Here is a 19,526-nt window from a genome sequence, read left to right as displayed (position 1 = left end):
TGGGTGGCAGAGGTAGGAGGATTGCCATGAGTTCAAGGCCATTTTGGGACTACATAGTGAATTCCAGGTCAGCCTGGGCCAGAGTGAGACCCTACCTTGAAAAAAATAATTTTTTTTTTGGAAAGAAAAAGATGGGGTTTCAGCATGGCATCTTCCTCTGTGTGTGTTGGTACCAGTGGCGGGAACATGTTAGGTAACGTGTTTTACACCACTGAGCTCCATCTCCAGCCCAGATATTGGTTCTTTTACTTCCAAAATATAGTATCACCACCACCTTAATACAAAATACCTATCCACTGCAGTAACCTTTTTTTTTTTTTAATTTATTAGTTTTCTTTTCAGTAAATACAGGCAGTTTGGTACCATTATTTAGGCTCATCTGTGATCTACCCCCTCCCATTAGACCCTCCTTGTTAATGAAAATGGGTCGTGCATTGTGGAGTTAGCCCCCAGTTATTGGTATGATAAATGTCTCTGCAAATCATGACCCAACATGTGACTCTGACATTCTTTCCACCCCCTCTTCCGCAAAATTTCCCTGAGCCATGTTGGGTTCATTTTTGGTCTGCTTCAGTGCTGAGGTGTTGGGGGCCTCTGAGGCTCTGGCTCTCTGATTTGGTAGGAGTTGATTTTTCTCTGTGCAGTAACCTTTTAAAGTTATTTTAATTTTTTGGTTTTTTTTTGTTTTGTTTTTCAAGGCAGGTCTCATTCGGGCCCAGGCTGACTTGGAATTCACTGTGTAGTCTCAGGGTGGTTCTGAACTCACAGGGATTCTCTTACCTTTACCTTCCAAATTCTGGGATTAAAGATATGTGTCACCACACCTGGCCAATTTTATATATATATATATTGGTTTTTCAAGGTAGGGTCTCATGCTGGTCCAGGCTGACCTGGAATTAACTATGTAGTCTCAGGGTGGCCTTAAACTCTCAGCGATCCTCCTACCTCTGCCTCCTGAGTGCTAGGATTAAGGTGTGCGCCACCATGTCTGGTTCAACAAATTTTTTTAAAATATTTTATTTATTTGAGACAGATAAAGAGGGAGGAAGGGAGGGAGAGAGAGAGAATGGGCACACCAGGGCCTCCAGCTACTGCAGATGAATTCCAGATGTATGTGCCACCTTCTGCACCTGGCTTAGGTGGGTTCTGGGGAATGGAGCCTCGAATTGGGGTCCTTAGGCTTCACAGGCAGGCGCTTAACTGCTAAGCCATCTCTTCAGCCCCAGTAGAATATTTTTTAAATTTTTTGTTTATTTATTTGAGAGCGTCAGACAGAGAGAGAAAGAGGCAGATAGACAGAGATTGGGCGCACCAGGGCCTCCAGCCACTGCAAATGAACTCCAGACACGTGCACCCCCTTGCGCATCTGGCTAACATGGGTCCTTGGGAATCAAGCCTTGAACCAGGGTCCTTAGGCTTCACAGGCAAGCGCTTAACTGCTAAGCCATCTCTCCAGCCCCCCAGTAGAATATTTTTAAAAAATCAGCCAGGAGTGGTGGTGCATGGCTTTAATCCCAGCACTCAGGAGGCAGAGGTAGGAGGATCACTGTGAGTTGGAGGCCACCCTGAGACTACATAGTGAATTCCAGGTCAGTCTGGACTAGAGGGAGACCCTACCTTAAAAAACCAAAAACAAACAAACAAAAAAAGCCAGGCATGGTGGCACATGTCTTTAATCCCAGCACTTGGGATGCAGAGGTAGGAGGGAGAGAATGGGCGCCCTAGGGCCTTCAGCTGCTGCAAACAAACTCCAGATGCATGTGCCACCTTGTGCATCTGGCTTACGTAGGCAATAGGGAACTGAATCTGAATCTTTTGGCTTTGCAGGCAAGTGCCTTAACCGCTAAGCCATCTCTCCAGCTCTTTGTTTTTGATTTTTTTAGGTTTTTTAAAATTTTTTAATATATATATATATATATATAATTTTTTTTCTTTTTTTGAGGAGGGTATCACTCTAGCCCAGGTTAAGCTGGAATTCACTATGTAGTCTCAGGGTGGCCTTGAACTCATGGCGATCCTCCTACCTCTTCCTCCCATGTGCTGAGATTAAAGACGTGCGCCACCAACCAGTGGTATTTTTACAAAGAAAAAGAAAGAGCTGGAGAGATGGCTCAGTGGTTAAGGTGCTTGGCTGCAAAGCCTATGGAACCCAGGTTCCAGGTTTGATTCCTCAGTACCCACATAAGCTGGATGCACAAGGTGGCGCATGTGTCTAGAGTTCATTTGCAGTGGTTTGAGGCCTTGGCACGCCCATTCTCATTCATTCTCTCTCTCTCTCTCTCTCTCTCTCTCTCTCTCTCTCTCTCTCTCTCTCTCTCTCTCTCTCTCTCTCCCCCTCCCTCCCTCCCTCCCTCTCTCTCTCTCTCTCTCTCCCTTTCTCTCTAAAATAAGTAAACAGGGGCTCGAGAGTTGGCTTAGCAGGCAAGGTGCTTGTCTGCGAAGTCTAAGGACCCAGGTTGGATGCCCCAGTACCAACATAAGCCAGATGCACTAGGTGGCGCATGTATCTAGCAGTGGCTACAGGCCCTGGCGTGCCCATTCTCTAACTACTTTTTTCTTTCTGTCTTTCAACCAGTCATTCAATAAAAATTTTAAATTTTTAAAATTTTAAAGATAAATCTTTTAGAAAGAAAAAAAAAAAGAAAGAAAGAAAAACAGAAAGCCAACACACATACTCATGCACCAAAAGCCCAACCCTTTCTAGCGCCCAAAGCGGCCAGGCTTGGTGCCCACCACGCTGGGAGCCGGACTAGTTTCCCGTGGGTCGGCCTGGCATGGCCCTTCTCCTCCCGGGCAGAGCATCCTGGCACGGCGAGGAGGCTCCTCCAGTCCCGGCGGAGTCGGGGAGCCCCTGGGTGGGAAGAGGGGCAGGCAGCCAAGAGAAGACGCACCGTCCACCCGCCAACCCGCAGGCCGGGGCCGGGCGGGCGCGCGCGCGCGGCTCCCGAGCGTCAACCGCCGGCCGCGGGGCGCTGGGGCGGGAGGCGGCGGCGCCCGGGGCCGGCCAGCGCGGGGCTGGAACTCCCTCCCGCCGGGGTTCGCGCCGCGGCTGCGCCGGGTTGCGCTGCGCTGGGCCGGGCCGGGGTTGGCGAGCCCCCGCCGGGTCCCAGGCACGCCCCGCGCCCGCACCAGCCAACCCTCGGAGGATGCGCGTCCGGGCTGCAGCCACCTGCGGGCGAACCGCGGGAGGCGACTGGGCTGGCACGGTAACCGCCACCAAGTCTGTCTGGCCGCGAACGGTCACCGCCCTGCTTTGCCCAAGCTGCAGCCAAGGCAGCTGGCGAGCGTGCGTCTGTCCTGGGAGGCTGTCATCACCGAGGCCCAGCTGCCGCTCTTCGCTCTTGGGCCACTGGCCTGGACCTGAACCAGGCTCTGAACACCAGGTAGAGTTGATGGGTGGAGGTGACACTTTGGGAAGACTTTAATAAGGGTCTGAGAGGCCCCACCGTGCCTCCTCGGTAAAACAAACAAACAAACACGGGCTGGAACCCTGAAAACCAATGTCATGTGTAAGCAGTGCTTTGCAATTTACGAAGCACTTGAAGTCACCGTGCCAGCTCTTTATCTTTCACTCAGCGAGTGAGCTTGTTTCTGTTGACCTTCCTTTACAGATGGAGATATGATCTCCTAGAAGAGGTTATCAGAGCAGGGAACAGTGACAGACAGAGCCTTGTCACTGAATAAGTCAGAAGTTTCTCAGGACACCCAGTGCCTGGGGTGGGGGGGGTATAAAGCTCCCTTCTCAGACATCCTGTGGTTTCATCGCAAGTTTCAGGCTGTTTATTTAACACACTTTGCAGGATCGGCCCCTACCCAACTACCAGCAACTGTAAACCAGCAACACTCATTACCATGGCACCACAGTTTTAATGATTACTTAAAAATATTTCTTATTTGTTTGAGCTGAACCCATTGTGAGGTGTCCTGTAGGTAGAACCAAAACTGGCAGGTAGTTGGATGGGGTTGACAGAATTCTGAAAATTTCAACTGTTTTGAGTTTTCTTGAATGACAAATATTTTGAGATTAATGATAACTAATGATTTTTGTCCTATTGGCAGGTCTACCTCCTAGCAAGTTATTGGAAGGAACATGAAAAACAACGTAAGTAGGGATTTTGAAGTGGCAGTTAAAAAGAAAGTTGTTTGTTTATGGAATAGTGGCAGTTAATTGAGTGATGTCACTTCTGGATGTATAAATTGGCTTATCAAAAGCCCAGTTAGGAGGATGTATTAATACACACAAAGAAGTGAGCCAGGAGTAGAGGCTAACACCTTTAATCCCAGCACTGGGAGGCAGAGGTAGGAGGATCACCATGAATTCAAGGCCACCATGAGACTACATAGTGAATTCCAGGTCACCCTGAGCAAGACCCTACCTTGGCGGGGTGAGGAGGGGCGGGTGTGGGGGAGAGATAAACTGAAAAAAAAGGAAGCGAGGTGAGGGGAGGTGTGGTGGAGCAAACCTTTAATCCTAGCACTCAGGAAGCAGAAGTAGGAGGACCCCCTTGAGTTTGAGTCAGTTTGGGATTACTGAGTGAGTTCCAGGTCGGCTAGAAAACCAAAAAACAAACAAAACACACGCATGCAAACAGGTTTTCACATGTGACAGTCAAACACCCTAAACACAGCCGTAAACACACCATAAACACTGAGAGATCTCATTTCTTTTCAGTCAATCCTCAGGACTATGAAAGACAGGCAATTATTATGATGGTTGCTCTGCTGTGGCCAGGAATGGGCTACATGTGATTTATCTCCTTGCCACAATTCTCCTAACAACAGAACTAAAACAGGCAGGAGGCATTCTTTCCCTTTTTTTTTTTTTTTTCCTTTTTAAAACAATAACAGACCCAAGAATAAGCTCATGAAAGTTAAGTAAACCACTAGCATTGAAAGTACCAAGAAAACTTCATGTTTTCACTGCATCACACTTTTCACACTGCTGATTAGTAGAAAGTCAATGACTATTATCTTGTGTCACAGCTCTTGATTTTTAAAAATATTCATTTATATATTTTTTAATTTTTTGTTTTTTCAATATAGGGTCTCACTCTAGCCCAGGCTGACCTGGAATTCACTATAGAGTCTCTGGGTGGTCTCGAACTCAGAATGATCCTCCTACCTCTGCCTCCCTAGTGCTGGGATTAAAGGCGTGGGTCACTACACCCAGCCTTTTTTTAAAAATTCATTAATTTATTAGAGAGAAAGAGAGGGATAGAAAGAAGGAGAGGGGCCAGATAGGGTGGCACATACCTTCCACCAGGGGCTTCCAGCCACTGCAAATGAACTCCAGACATGTGTGCTCTTTTGTGCATCTGGTTAACGTGGGTCCTGGGGAGTCAAGCCTCAAACCGGGGTCCTTAGGTTTCACAGGCAAGCATTTAACCACTAAGCCATCTCTCCAGCCCAAATATAAGAATTTTGAGGAGTAATGAATGTGTGTGTATAGAGGCATGCAATGTGAGTTTTCTAGCCTCCTTCCTTCCCTCCTTCCCTCCTTCCCTTTCTTCTTCCCCCTTCCCTTCCAGGTTCATTTATTTATACCACATCACCCAATATGATCTGTCCTGTAGGCTGCAAATAGGTGGCAATGATGAGCTTCTCCAACCGACAGTCTGGTGGGAGACAGACCCAAATGGAGTTCTCTGTCTTGGTGGAATGTGCCCCTGCCAGAGGATGGGCTGCTGTGAAACACTGGCTCACACGAGCGCACGTGCACTCATGCACACACAGAGAGCACCTTGATCCTAGGGAGGTGAGGACCTATCCACGGTATGTTGTAATGAAAAACAGGGTGATCTTTGTAAGGTGGAATTTTTTCTTTTTGGTTTTTTGGGGTAGGGTTTCACCATAGCCCTGGTTGACCTGGAATTCACTATGGGATCTCAGGGTGGCCTCAAACTCACGGTGATCCTCCTATCTCTGCCTCCCGAGTGCTGGGATTAAAGACGTGCGCCACTACGTGCAGATTATATAAAGGTTTTCTGTTTGTTTGTTTTGGTTTTCTTTTTCTTTTATTATTTAGAGAATACTTTATTAGTTTCTATAATCAAACTCACATATATAAGACCTTATATATTTAATATAGTGTGTTATCTCTGTACAAATGGAAAAAAATTAAGTTTAACATTTCCAGATCAATATGGCTATTAATTTCTGTATAATGCCAACTCAACATGGTAAACAGGGATGGTTTTACTTTTCAAGGTAGGGTTTTACTTTATGCCAGGCTGACCTGGAATTCACTATGGAGTCTCAGGATGGCCTCGAAATCACAGTGATTCTACCTCTATCTCACCAGTGCAGGGACTAAAGGCATGTGCTACCAGGTCCATCTATAAAGGTTTTATTTTTAGGGCATAACAAACCTATTAACAGTAATACACACCCAAATTCCAGAGCAAGCATTCTCTTTTTATTTTATTTTACTTTAGTTTTTAATTTAATTAATTTTTATTGACAACTTCAAAAATTGTAGACAATATTCCATGGAAATTCCCTCATTCCCCCCAGTTTCCCCTTTGAAACTCCACTCTCCATAATATCCCCTCCCCCTCTCAATCACTATCTCTTTTATTTTTTATTTATATTTTTCAAGGTAGGTTCTCACTCTAGCTCAGGCTGACCTAGAATTCACTATGTAGTCTTAAGATGGCCTTGAACTCATGTCAAATATCCTACCTCTCCCTCCACAGTGCTGAGATTAAAGGCGTGCGCCACCACGCCTGGCTCCTCTCCTATTTTTTTTTTTTCTTTTTGGTGTTTTGAGGCAGGGTCTCACACTGGCCCAGGCTGACCTGGAATTCACTATGGAATCTCAGGCTGGCCTCAAATTCGCAGTGATCTTCCTACCTCTGCCTCCTGAGTGCTGGGATTAAAGGTGTGCGCCACCACACCCAGCTTTTTCCTCTCCTATTTTGATGTGATGATCTTTTCCTCCTAATATGATGGTCTTGTGTAGGTAGTATCAGGCACTGTGAGGTCATAGATGTCCAGGTCATTTTGTGTCTGCTGGAGCACGTTGTAAGGAGTCCTGCCCTTCCTTTGGCTCTTACATTCTTTCTGCCACCTCTTCCGCAATGGACCCTGAGCCTTGGAAGATGTGAGAGATATTTCAGTGCTAAGCACTCCTCTGTCACAACTTCTTAGTACCATTAGTGTCTTCTGAGTTATCCTAAGGTCACTGCCATCTGAAAAGAGTATCAGGGATGTATTCCCTCCCATGGAGCCAGCCTCCAGTCCAATTATAGAGTGGTTGGTTTCCCCCATAACAGACATGCCACTATTGCATCCATTGGCTCATTTGATCTGGCTGGCCAAATAAGGCTTGCAGTGTCCACTGTTGAGTATCTCCACTGGTGATTTCTCTCTCTGCCATTGAACTGCATGCAGCATATCTTTTTCCAGCTTTCTGTCAGCTGGTCTAAATGGAGGAGTTTTTCAGCTCAATTCCAGCAGGATTTCTCAGTGAACTTGCACCTCAAGTATGTGGAATCTGCAGCAATAGGGTCTTACCACCTATTCCTGGTAGGAAACCAAGGGCCTTGGCAATGGCCTATAGTGTTTTGGGGGCATCAGGGACCTCCCTGGCCAAAAACTCACTGGTACCCTGAATTCTTACATTTGATCTTTCATAGTGTCTTGAATATCTTGAAATTCTCATTCATACCTTCCTAATAATTTGTCTTTTTCTTTGTTGGACTGTATTAGATCTGCCACCTTGTCTTCTAGTTTAAGTATTCTGTTCTCTCCTTCATCCATTCTACTGGCAAGATTTTGTACAGTTTTTTTAATTTGACTGTGTTTTTCATTGCTAGTATTTCTGACTTTTTTCTTATTATTTCTATTTCCTTTTTGATGTATTGACCTCCTTATTTCATTAAATTGGTTTCCTGTGTCTTCTTTGATTTCCTCCTTGGATTCTTTGAGCATGTTTATAATCACTCATTTGAAATCTTTCTCAGGCATTTCCTCTAAATCAGTCTCATGGGAGTCATTTCTGATGAATTAATACTTTTTAGTGGATTTTTGTTGTCTTGATTTTTTATGTTTCTTGTATGTAGAGATTTTTGGTCTTGGATTAATTTAATGCTTGGGTTTTCTAATTATCTGCAGTATTATTAAATGTAGCTATCAAACTGATACTACATATGTTCAGGGTAGGTGTTTATGGTGCTAGGTGTAGCTCTTAAGACTCTCAGATTAACCATAAAAGTGACCCTAGGTGTTGGGTTTGCCTGCTATGAGAGTATTCATGTAGGCTACATGGAACAAAATATAAGCAGATTCTAAAATTTAACTAAACAATGTACACATCCAATGAAAAAAAGCAAGAATAGATATGACAAGCAGATCCTCTAACAAAGTCACAGACCCTAAGGATGTGTGTTGCCTCACACCCTTAATCCTGTCAACTGGGAGGCTGGGATTTCTGGTATGTAGAGGGTTCCAAGGTCATCTTGTGACAGAGTGAGACCCTTCCCAGAAAAGGAGACAAGGGCAGTATGAATTAGGAAGCGACAAATGATAAACCCAAAATATAGCTTATTTAAGAATGGAAAATCTGGGGCTGGAAAGATGGCTTAGCAGTTAAGCACTTGCCTATAAAGCCTAAGGACCCCAGTTCAAGGCTCAATTCCCCAGGACCCACTTTAGCCAGATGCACAAGGGGGTGCACGCGTCCGGAGTTCGTTTGCAGTGGCTGGAAGACCTGACGTGCCCATTCTCTCTCTCTCTCTCTCTCTCCCGCCTTCTCTCTGTCACTCTTAAATAAATAGAATGGAAAATCTGGCCAGGTGTGGTGGTGCACTCCTTTAATCCCAGCACTCAGAAGGCAGAGGTAGGAGAATCACCATGAGTACGAGGCTATCCTGAGACTACATAGTGAATTCCAGGTAAGCCTTTGGTAGAGTGAGAACCTACCTAAAAAAAAAAAAAAAGAATGGCAAATCTGAACATCCATCAGATTTAACATTTTCCCCGGACATGGAAGGTGCAATTAATACTTCCAATGCAAGCCTATATACCAGGCTTATTTGGTGGGTTCTGACCTGGTGTAATCCCAGTTACCTTTTGGGATGGCTGTGGTTTCAATTATGCTGCAGGCCCTCGTGGGTCGCTCTTTGCTGTGTTGTGGGCTCCGGAAGGCTGGTTATGTCACTGGGTCACTGTTTTGATTGTCTTTGCCGGTGCTGTGTAGGTGAGCTCTCTTCCCTAAGTCTCTGGTGCTTGCTGGGATTGTGCTGGTGGTGGGGGAGGGGAGGATGTGGATGGTGGCTGAAGTTCTCCCACTGGTCTTCGTAATCCTCTTCATCACAAGCTGCTCTGCTGGTCCCTGCTGCCCTCCCCTTCACACTTTTTGAGTTTTTGAGGAGGTTGGTGTGAGTAGAAAATCCCCTCACCTGGCTTCTCCTGCAGCTCAGGCTGAGCCTGGTGGCCGCAGCTACACAGACCGGATGCCTCTGCTGCTAGAGCCCCTTCTGTGGTGTCTAGATCTCTCCTTCTCTGCTATGGTTGATAATTTCTTATATACCTTCGCTTTTTAGTGGAAGAGTGTATCTTGCTGGTTTTTTTTTTTTCCCCCAGGTAGGGTCTCTAGCCCGGGCTGTAGCCTCAGGCTGGCTTCAAACTCACAGTGATCCTACGTCTGCCTCCTGAGTGCTGGGATTAAAGGAATGCACCACCACACCAGGGTTTTTTTTTTTTTCTTTTAAGGGAAGATCTTACTCTAGACCCAGGCTGGTCTTGAACTCATTGTGACCTTCATACCTCAGTCTCCCAAGTGTTGGGACTTTAGGTTGTGAGCCTCCATGCCTGCTAGATGTGAATATTCTTAAACTCTGTGCTAAGTCAGAGCTAAAGAGAAGCTGTGTTCTAGGCAGTGTGACATTAATTGTCCTTGGTAGTGTGTTGGAAGAGGAAGGCTATTTTGGAAGCTTCTAAAATAGAGTGGGGATGAGTCTCTGTGGGCTTGGTTCAGGCCAGCAAGGAGAGATAGCTGGGGACATATTTATACATTCAGAAGGGACTGAAGAGCTGGACTTTTTCCTCAGATAGGGAACCAACAAAGTAATGATTTCACTAAAGTCCCACTTGAGGAACCAATGAGCTTTATTTATTACTTAGGCTTACTTACAATGTGGTAAACGCAAAGCAGTCCATTGCTAAGGTCTGACCTCAGCATGGATGTTAGCTGCACAGATGAGTGTCCCTGTCAGCCGGCTTCCGCTCTTTCCTAGAAGCTCCCAAGACCACGAGGCTGTGTGTAAGGGCAGAATTACATACAGCTGGCAGGGAGATGGAGGAGAAAGTGGTTGAGATCTCCAGTGATGGTCTAATGGCCCTCTTTACCCCTTCCCATCTGTGAGGGAAGGCCAACAGGCTCGATCTGGAGAGGGTCTTGCTCGTAGTCACAGCTGCTCTGATGAAGGTGTTAACAGTTATTATGGTTATACAGAGTTCTACAAGAGTGGGTTTTGCTGGGTGTGGTGGCGCATGCCTTTAATCCCAGCTCTCGTGAGGCAGATGTAGGATTGCTGTGAGTTCGAGGCCACCCTGAGACTACATAGTGAAGTCCAGGAGAGCCTGAGCTAGAGTGAGATCCTACCTCGAAAAACCAAAAAAAAAAAAAAAAAAAAAAAGTAGGTATATATATATATATATATATATATATATATATATATATATATATATATTTTATTTCTGCTTTTTTCCCCATATATTTTATTTTTATTTATTTATTTGAGAGAGAGAGAGGCAGAGAAATAGGTAGGTAGACACGGAGAGAGAGAGAGAATGGGCACAACAGGGCCTTCAGCCACTACAAACTAATGTGTGAGCCCCCTTGTGCATCTGGCTTATGTGAGCCTGGGGAGTCAAACCTGGGTCTTTTGGCTTTGCAGGCAAGTGCCTTAACTACTAAGCCAATCTCTCCAGCCCTATTTCTGCTTTTTGAAGTAGGGTCTCTCTCTAACCCAAGCTGACCTGGAATACACTATGTAGTCTCAGGGTGGCCTTGAACTCATGGTGATCCTCCTACCTCTGCCTCCCCAGTGCTGGGATCAACGGCGTGCGCCACCACGCCTGGCCTCCTTTTGTCTTTTGAGAGGGTCTCATTTAGCTCAGGCTGGCCAGTGGAGACTGGCATTGAATTGAATTCCGGGTCCTCCTGCTCCCATCTTCCAAATGCTACTTACAGATGTGTACCATTGTGCCTAGTTTATGTGGTGCTGGGGATGGGATGGAGGGCTTTGTACTGTAGCTAAACAAGCTGTTAAGTAAGTTACAGCCACAGTGTGATGAGCTCTCCCACCTTTTTGGTTTTTCAAGGTAGGGTGTCACTCTAGCTCAGGCTGACCTGGAATTCACTATGGAGTCTCAGGGTGACCTTGAACTCAAGCAATCCTCCTGTCTCCCAAGTGCTGGAGTTAAAGGCATGTGCCACTACGCCCCACAAAAATGTCATTCTTGGTTTCTTTTTTTTCCCACACCTGTGGTATGCATGTGTGCACACATGAGACTAGAACACCAGGTGTTCTCTTGTTATCTCTTGTTATCTGCTTCATTTTTTCCCACAGACATTCTCCACCCATCTCCCGCCTGAGGTTAGCGATGTGTCCATGGCAGTCTCTGGCCCAAGAGAATCCACATGCTTAGTAAGCAGCAAATGCTCTTAACTGCTGACCCATCTTCTTCAGCCTTTTTTTTTGGCTTTTTTTTGAGGTAGGGTCTCACTCTAGCCCAGGCTGACCTGGAATTCACTATGGAGTCTTAGGGTGGCCTCGAACTCACGGCGATCCTTCTACCTCTGCTTCCCGAGTGCTGGGATTAAAGGCGTGCGCCACCACGCCCGGCTCAGCCCATTTATTTTTAATATACTTTATTTTTTTCTTTTGAGAGAGAGAATGGGCACACGAGGGCCTCTAGCCATTGCAAATGAACTCCAGATGCATGCACTACGTGTACATCTGGCTTATGTGGGAACTAGGGAATCAAACCTGAGTCCCGAGGCTTTGCAGATATGTGCCTTTACCACTAAGCCATCTCTCCAGTCCTTTATTTTTACTTTGAGAGGCAGATACATAAAATGAGCATGCTAGGGTCTCTAGCCACTGTAAAGTCACCCCAGATGCAAACGCCACCTTATGTATCTAGCTTACGTGAGTACTGGGGAATCAAACCTGCCTGGGTCCATAGGCTTTGCAGGCAAACACCTTAACCACTAAAACATCTCTCCAGTCCTATTTCTATTTATTTTCTTTTTTCGAGGCGGGTTATCACTCTAGCCCAGGCTCACCTGGAATTCACTATAGAGTCTCAGGGTGGCCTCGATCTCACAGCGATCCTCCTATTGCAGCTTCCTCTCAGCTTTCTCAGTGCCGAGATGACTGTGAGCTACCACAGCTGGTTGCTATTAATACTTTTTCATTTTGCCAGAACTTTAGAAAAAAGTAATCAGAATCTACTGGGCAAGCTGGGCGTGGTGGCACACGCCTTTAATCCCACACTCAGAAGGCAGTTAGGGAGGATCGTCGTAAGTTGGGAGAGCACCCTGAGACGACATAGTGAAATCAAGGTCAGCATGAGCTACAGTGAGACCCTACCTCAAAAAACAAAAAAAAATCTACTGGGATTTCATCTCATGTTAAGGAAGCTGTAAACCAGTGCTTTCCCCGTCTTCCTGAACAGGAATGGAAACAATGTATTTTTTTTTGAGTGGGGTGATAGGTAGAGAAGGGATGGAGGGAGATCCAACAAGGAAAGCACTGATTTACAGCTTCTGTAACTTCTGCGGGAGATGAATTTCCAGTACCCCCCCCCCCCCCCGGGTCTCTAGAAGGGCCTGGCTGTAGCCCAGGCTGACCTGGAATTCACTATGGAGTCTCTCAGGGTGGCCTTGAACTCATGGTGATCCTACCTCTGCCTCCTACGTACCGGGATTAAAGGCATACAGCACCATGAATGCTTGGCTAATAAATATATATTTTAAGTACTTTTATTTGCAGAGAGATGGAGAGTTGAGAGAGAGGATGGGCGCATCAGGGCCTCTAGCCACTGCAAAGGAACCCCAGATGCATGCGCCACTTTGTGCATCTGGCTTGCGTGGGACCTGAAGAATTGAACCTGGGTCCTTAGCTTCATAGGCAAGAGCCTTAACCTCTAGCCCTGAAATGGTAATTTCTAAAACAAAGGTGTGCCCCTCAAGAAGTGAAATAAAGCCAAGGCATCTGTCTCACACAGTTTATTTAACAATAGGTAATAAGAAATCAAATTTAACAGTCTATACAGTGATCCAAAGTTCATATTTATAAGTAATCAACTTTAATTGCATGATTTACAACAGTTGAGGGTTTTTGCTTTCTATTTTCAAGTTTTACAGAAAATGTGTGTGTGTGTGTGGGGGGGGGCAGGTAAGGAATAAGAAAGCAAGCAAAAAAGAAACCCCAGGGACATTTTGCATGTTAAAATCATCCCACCGGAATCGTTTCTTACCCTCTTTTTAATTTTTTTCCTTTGTTAGATGTAAAAATAACAAAAAAAAAATTCTTTCAAGAAACAGAAACCACAATATATAATACATCAATTTGGCAGCTGCCCCTGTATATTTTGAAAAAGTCATTTTTCTCTCTACATGTACAAATTATTTTAATACTTGAAGTTTTACGTTCAGACTTACGGAATAGAAAATTTTCTGGAGCACAAAAGTTGACTTGAAGGAAGGAAAGGGGAATTATTATTTTTTAACATTTTAAAAGAATGAACATCTTTGCACCCAGAGAAAAAAAATTGGTATTTTAATATATATATTTATATATATTTATATATATATATATATAGAATGTAATTTTAAGTAACAATGACCCCTTTTGTCCTCTGGTTTTAGAAATGTTCTTTGTTTTTTAAATTCTTCCATAAAGTGAGGAAAATAGGGAGAAATGTCAACCATCTGCACCAGTAAATAATAACTATTAATATTACATATTTTCATTAATTTAAAAAAAATAATAAAACCTATTAGAGGTGCAAGGCAGGAGCATATGGTTGGCTTCAACCTCAGCCTCCTCCCAGTGCACACTTGAACCACACACACAAGGGAAAAAAAGGCTGGAGTAACCAGCCATAACAAAAATATATTCTTTGTACTCTATTATCCCTCAGGTTCATCTTGCATGTTCGCTTTAAACCACAAATGGCTACTGCACAGTTCTTACATGTTCCAAGGAAAATTGTCTTTTAGGCTACGAAAGATTCAAAAAAATTGTTTTCAGTACAAAAAGTCTTGTTAAGAGAAAATAATTTTTTTGCTCCCAAAATACTACAAGGTGTCTCTAGTGTATGTCTAGTGTACTCTGTGAGAGGTTTGAATTCAAGTCTGAGTTATCGGCGCTGAGTCCCAGGTCCGGGGCGCTTGCACCATGGAGGTTTGCCATGCCAGGATTGCTAGCAAGCTGAGAAAGCATTGAATTCTGGTCCGGACTGGCAAAATGCCCTTGTTCCATGGCATTGGCAGCCTGGGCAGCCACCAGTCCAGGATGTGGGGAACTGGTTTGTGGGGAAACGTGGTGTGGAGAAGGCTGAGGCTGCATTCTTGGGGACGGGCTAGAGTGGGGGGGCTGGGACTGTGGACGTGGAGAAGGAACAGGTTGGGGAGAACGTACTTGATTGGAGAGAGAATTAGGGATCTGCTGGCCTTGTAGGTGTGGGGACTGGGCTTGATTTGGGAGCATATGCTGTTGGGGGCTCATGGGGTTGGGCTGAGCAGGAGACCCCATCTGTTGTTGAAGAAGTCGCTGTTGATAGGCCTGTAGACTGGCTCCTGCCTCTGTCCCCAAGGCCTGGGGGAGCTGTCCCATTTGTCCCATGTTCCCTTGCTGCATCTGCTGCATGTGATGCTGCATCCGCTGTTGCTGTTGTGGGGGATAGCCAACACCCTGCGGCTGTTGAAACTGGTTATGGTTGGCCATTGTAGGGCCAATTCCAGGCCCTGCTCCTTGCTGCTGCTGTTGCTGCATCATCTGTTGCCGCCTCAAGATGTCTCGGAACTGTGAAGGCATGGTGTTATGGTTCATGTTCATTTGCTGTGCTTGGGGGCTCATCCCTCCCATGGGCGGCTGTAGCTGCTGCTGCTGCTGCTGCTGGGGTAGGCCAGCCCGCTGGACACCTGCCTGCATAGGATTCATGTTCTGCAAGGCTGGGTTGGAGTGGACACCTTGCTGACCAGGCATGGCAGGTGGCTGCAGCCCTGGTTGTCCCTGGGGCATGCCGGGCTGCCCAGGGAGAGGTTGAGGATTAGAGTTGGCATACTTGGCAGCCCGCTGCTTGATGAATGCAGCCAACAGTTGGGGGTTGGCATGAAGGATACTAAGCACCTGTTGCTGCTGCAAGGGAGAGCTGGGAGACCTGAGAGTCCGCAAGAGGTTTTGTAAGGCTTGTTGAGACACAGTGCCTGGTTTGAGTGGGCTTACACCTACTTGACCCAATCCTGGTTGTGGAGCCATGTTCAAAGGCTGACCATGCTGGGCCACTGACATCATGGCCGGCCTTGGCATGCCAGACTGCAGTTGCTGGGGTTGAGGCAATCCTCCTTGAGCCCAGGGTGGCTGCTGCTGCATTCCTGTGGGCCCCATCCCTGGCTCCAAATGCCCACTGGGACCTCTGGCCATAGGAGGTGGGTTCATGCCCATAGGAGCCATGGGAGTCATCTGGGGCATCTGATGCTGGATTGGCCTTTGAAAAATTTGCACATGGGCCATCTGGCGCTGCGTCTCAGCTGCCCTCTGAATCTGCATTGCCATTTCCACTGCTGCAGGTGGAGGCCCAGGAAGGGGTGGCTGAGCAGTCTGAGGGGGAGTTGGTGGGGTCACCTGACCAGCGGCCTTACCCTGGGACACAGGGCCAGCTGCCTGAGTCCTGGGCAAATAGGGTGGCATGCTGTTGGGAGGGGTGGGCTGTGGCTGAGAAGTGGGTTGGGGCTGGGGTGTCTGTGGAGTAGTTGGCTGTTGGCCTGTTGGTGTGGTTGGAGTGGCGGGGGTTGGGGAGGGCAAGCCCTGCTGCTGCCCTGCCACACCTGTCCGCTGCATGCTGGCCATCCTCCTACGGAGCATCTGAGCCTGCTGAAGCCGGTGCTGCAGCTGCTGCTGCCGAAGCTTCTGCTTGATGTTGAGGCAGAAGGGAACAGGGCACTTGTTCTCCTGGCAGTGCTTTGCATGGTAGCAGCAGAGAGCAATGAGCTGCTTACAGATGGGGCAGCCACCATTGGTTTTCCGTTTGCAGCCCTTGGTGTGCTGCACGACCCTCTTCATCTTCTGGCAGGAGGGCAAAGAACAGTTGGCATTGCGGCACTGGCAGGCATGTACCAGAGACTGGATGCAGCGCTGGATGCTCAGGCGACGAGAGTCTCCTGGGCTCTGTGTGGCTGCAGCCTGCTGGTTGTTGCTCTCGTCATCTAACCCGAGACCCAGTTTCTCCATTTTGTGGTCGTGGTTTTTAGTGTTGTAACAGGTGATACACAAGTCGTAATCCTGGGAGGGGGAAAATTTAGGAAGTGGTCAGCTCTCCAAGATTTAAGTCATTCAAAAGCACTTCATATACTCTGCTTGGAGTCAAAAAGCTTTTATAATACATAAGTAGCCTCTCCAGCTCTGTTTTCTGCGTGAGGCCAGAGCTATGTAACATATGTATGTATCATAACACGGAAAACTGCGACCAGTGTAGCCCAGACCTGCCCTTCCCATGATGTGCCTACCTCACAGACGGTGCAGTGCCAGCGCGTCTCCACGTGGTGCTTGCACTCATTGCAGGTGTAGACAAAGCGGTCCTGACTCTGTGTGTGCAGTTCTACCAGCATGCACATTGTCGACCACTGGGCTCTTCGAAGTGAAGAGAATTCTAGGTGTTTGTCCCTTGCAAGGGTGAGAAATGCATCTCGACCATCCATCAGATCACAAGGGATAAGAGGATCAGGATCAACGATGGGAGGCAAGGAGTTGGGAGCAGGGCCAGCGATGAGGCGGATTACGAAGAAGACCTGTCAAACAAAAAAAAAAAAACCTCATTCTGACTCTGAAACCAGCAATACTGTGCCAGAAAGGAGTCACACTGCACTGTAGTAGGATATGACGTTAGATTATAACCACACCTACTGTTCTATCTCTGCTGTGTGAAAAGAAGTACTGTGGACCTAACAATCCTATTATCCTTTACTTCATGCAGTAATTCAGAATAAGAGCAGTCCAGTTCAGGCCCAACACATGTAATGGGTATTTTACCTCTAGGAGATCTACTTAAGGATCATGCAATCCTAGCAAGGTCATCCTTGGCTATATGTGAGTTCAAGGCTTCCCTGAGACTACATCATAGTGACTCCCACATCAGCCTGGGCTAGAGAGAGACATGACCTCGGAACAACAAACAAAAACTAAAATACTAAACAGCTGAGCTGGAGATATGACTTAGCTTAGTTGAGGAGCTTGCCTGTGAAGCCTAAGGACCCATGTTTGGCTCTCCAGATTCCAAGTAAGCCAGACGTACATAGGTAAGGCAACTGCAAGGTCACACATGCCCACTAGGTGGCATATGGCATTCAACTGTAGTTACTGATGCCCTATTGGGCCAACTCTCTCTTAAAAAACAAAAAAGGGCTGGAGAGATGGCTTAGCAGTTAAATGCTTGCCTGTGAAGCCTAAGGACCTCAGTTTGATTCCTCAGGGCCCATTAAGTCAGATGCACAAGGTGGTGCACACATCTGGAGTGCAGTGACAGGAGGCCCTGGCATGACCATTCTCTGTCTGTCACTCTCAAATAAATAAATAAATAAAATAAAAAAAGCCAGTTGTGGTAGTGCAAGCCTTTTATCCCATCACTTGGGAGGCAGGGGGATTGCCGTGAGCTCATGGCACCCTGACACTACATAGTGAATTTCAGGTCAACCTGGGCTAGAGTGAGACCCTGTATCAAAATAACAAAAACAAACAAAAATCACCCCACCAGTAATGACTACTTGACTGCTTAACTACCTTACTAACTTAGTTATAATTCTACACCTAAAAAAAAAAGTATCAAGCCTGTTAGTTTTCTCCCAATGTAACTGCCACTTTTTAAAAAAATTTTTATTTATTTATTTATTTATTTGAGAGTGACAGACACAGAAAGACAGATAGAGGGAGAGAGAGAGAATGGGCGCGCCAGGGCTTCCAGACTCTGCAAACGAACTCCAGACACGTGCGCCCCCCTGTGCATCTGGCTAACGTGGGACCTGGGGAACCGAGCCTCGAACCAGGGTCCTTAGGCTTCACAGGCAAGCGTTTAACCGCTAAGCCATCTCTCCAGCCCAACTGCCACTTTTTATAAAGATCTGATTAGGGTATACCTAAGAACAGAGTGGAATTACAATATGAACAAAACCATAAATTATTATTATTATTATTTTTAACCAATTATAATGTTTAACAGAAGTAAAAACAATACTACATACATATAACAAAAAAGTATGTAAGAAAATGAATTTTTTTTTTTTTGGCTTGATGCTGTTTTTTTTTTTTTTTTCTTCTGAGGTAGTCTCTTCAACCTCAGGCTGACCAGGAATTTGCTCTGCAGTCCCAGGCTGACCTCAAAGTCACAGCTATCCTACCTCTGCCTCACAAGTACTTGGATTAAAGGTGTGTTCCACCATGTCAGGAGATAAAATAACTCAGCTTTAATTTAGAAGAAGCTTTAAGTCCATACGATTTTGTCTCCAATTCTCTCTAGTTCCTATAGGCCAATAATAGTCACCATCTTTATTCATTTCGTTCTCCATAGCACCATTATAGAGTGGAATGGCTCAGGGAGCCACCTTCCCCCCCGGAGCTTGGTAAAAGAAAAATATTCTGTTTCTACATCCTGAACAAAATGGACAAAGGTCACAAACCTGTAAGATGAATATAAACACAGTTACACTAAAAAGACTTTTAAGCTAGGCATGGTGGCACATGCCTTTAATCCCAGCACTGGGGAGGCAGAGGTAGGAGGATCGCTGTGAATTCAAAGCCACCCTGAGACTACATAGTGAATTTCAGGTCAGCCTGGACTAGAGTGAGACCCTACCTCAAAAACAAAAACAAACAAACAAAAAAAAGGCTTTTTAAGTTTACATAAGACACACTCCAATCACATGCAGACTTACAACACAGCCACACAGCTAAAGAAAACTGAACAGTTCCTGTCTTACAACCAACTGTACTTCCCTGAATTTCCGGTGGTCTGGTACTCTCATCACAAATGACAGTTGGGGTGCACAGTTCTTTAGAACCTCTCCTGCCGCACCCTCCATCTTTGAGGGGCCACTTACCTCTTTATGTTTCTCCATGGTGGCATATAGTTTCTGAGACAGGTCATTAGACACATTAGGCATGCCAGGCTTCTTCTTGTTGCCCCTACTCAGGCTGCTCTTATTTTTGCTGGTTTTCTTATTATTCTTCTTTTTAGCATTTTTGCTATCTCCTTTTGTCACCTGAAAGGCAACACATAGGAGGGGTAAAAGTTAAGGG

General features: G+C 46.0%; 1 protein-coding gene across 1 annotated transcript in view; it reads right to left on the bottom strand.

Moving 5' to 3' along the window:
• Window positions 1-13,225: 13,225 nt before the first annotated feature.
• The window catches only part of Ep300 (E1A binding protein p300), a 79,394-nt gene continuing 73,093 nt past the window's right edge, over window positions 13,226-19,526 (bottom strand). The window contains exons 29-31 of the mRNA XM_004650338.2: window positions 19,328-19,489; window positions 16,745-17,026; window positions 13,226-16,520 (exon numbers count right to left, since the gene is read on the bottom strand). Of these exons, the coding sequence (XP_004650395.1) occupies window positions 14,328-16,520; window positions 16,745-17,026; window positions 19,328-19,489 (2,637 nt within the window). The 3' untranslated portion in view covers window positions 13,226-14,327. The remainder of the gene's footprint in view (window positions 16,521-16,744; window positions 17,027-19,327; window positions 19,490-19,526) is intronic.

The sequence above is a fragment of the Jaculus jaculus genome, chromosome 6, assembly GCF_020740685.1.
Source record: "Jaculus jaculus isolate mJacJac1 chromosome 6, mJacJac1.mat.Y.cur, whole genome shotgun sequence".
NCBI classification, from domain to species: domain Eukaryota; kingdom Metazoa; phylum Chordata; class Mammalia; order Rodentia; family Dipodidae; genus Jaculus; species Jaculus jaculus.
The sequence above is the reverse complement of the archived record's forward strand: the minus strand, read 5'-3'. Positions and strand labels throughout refer to the sequence as shown.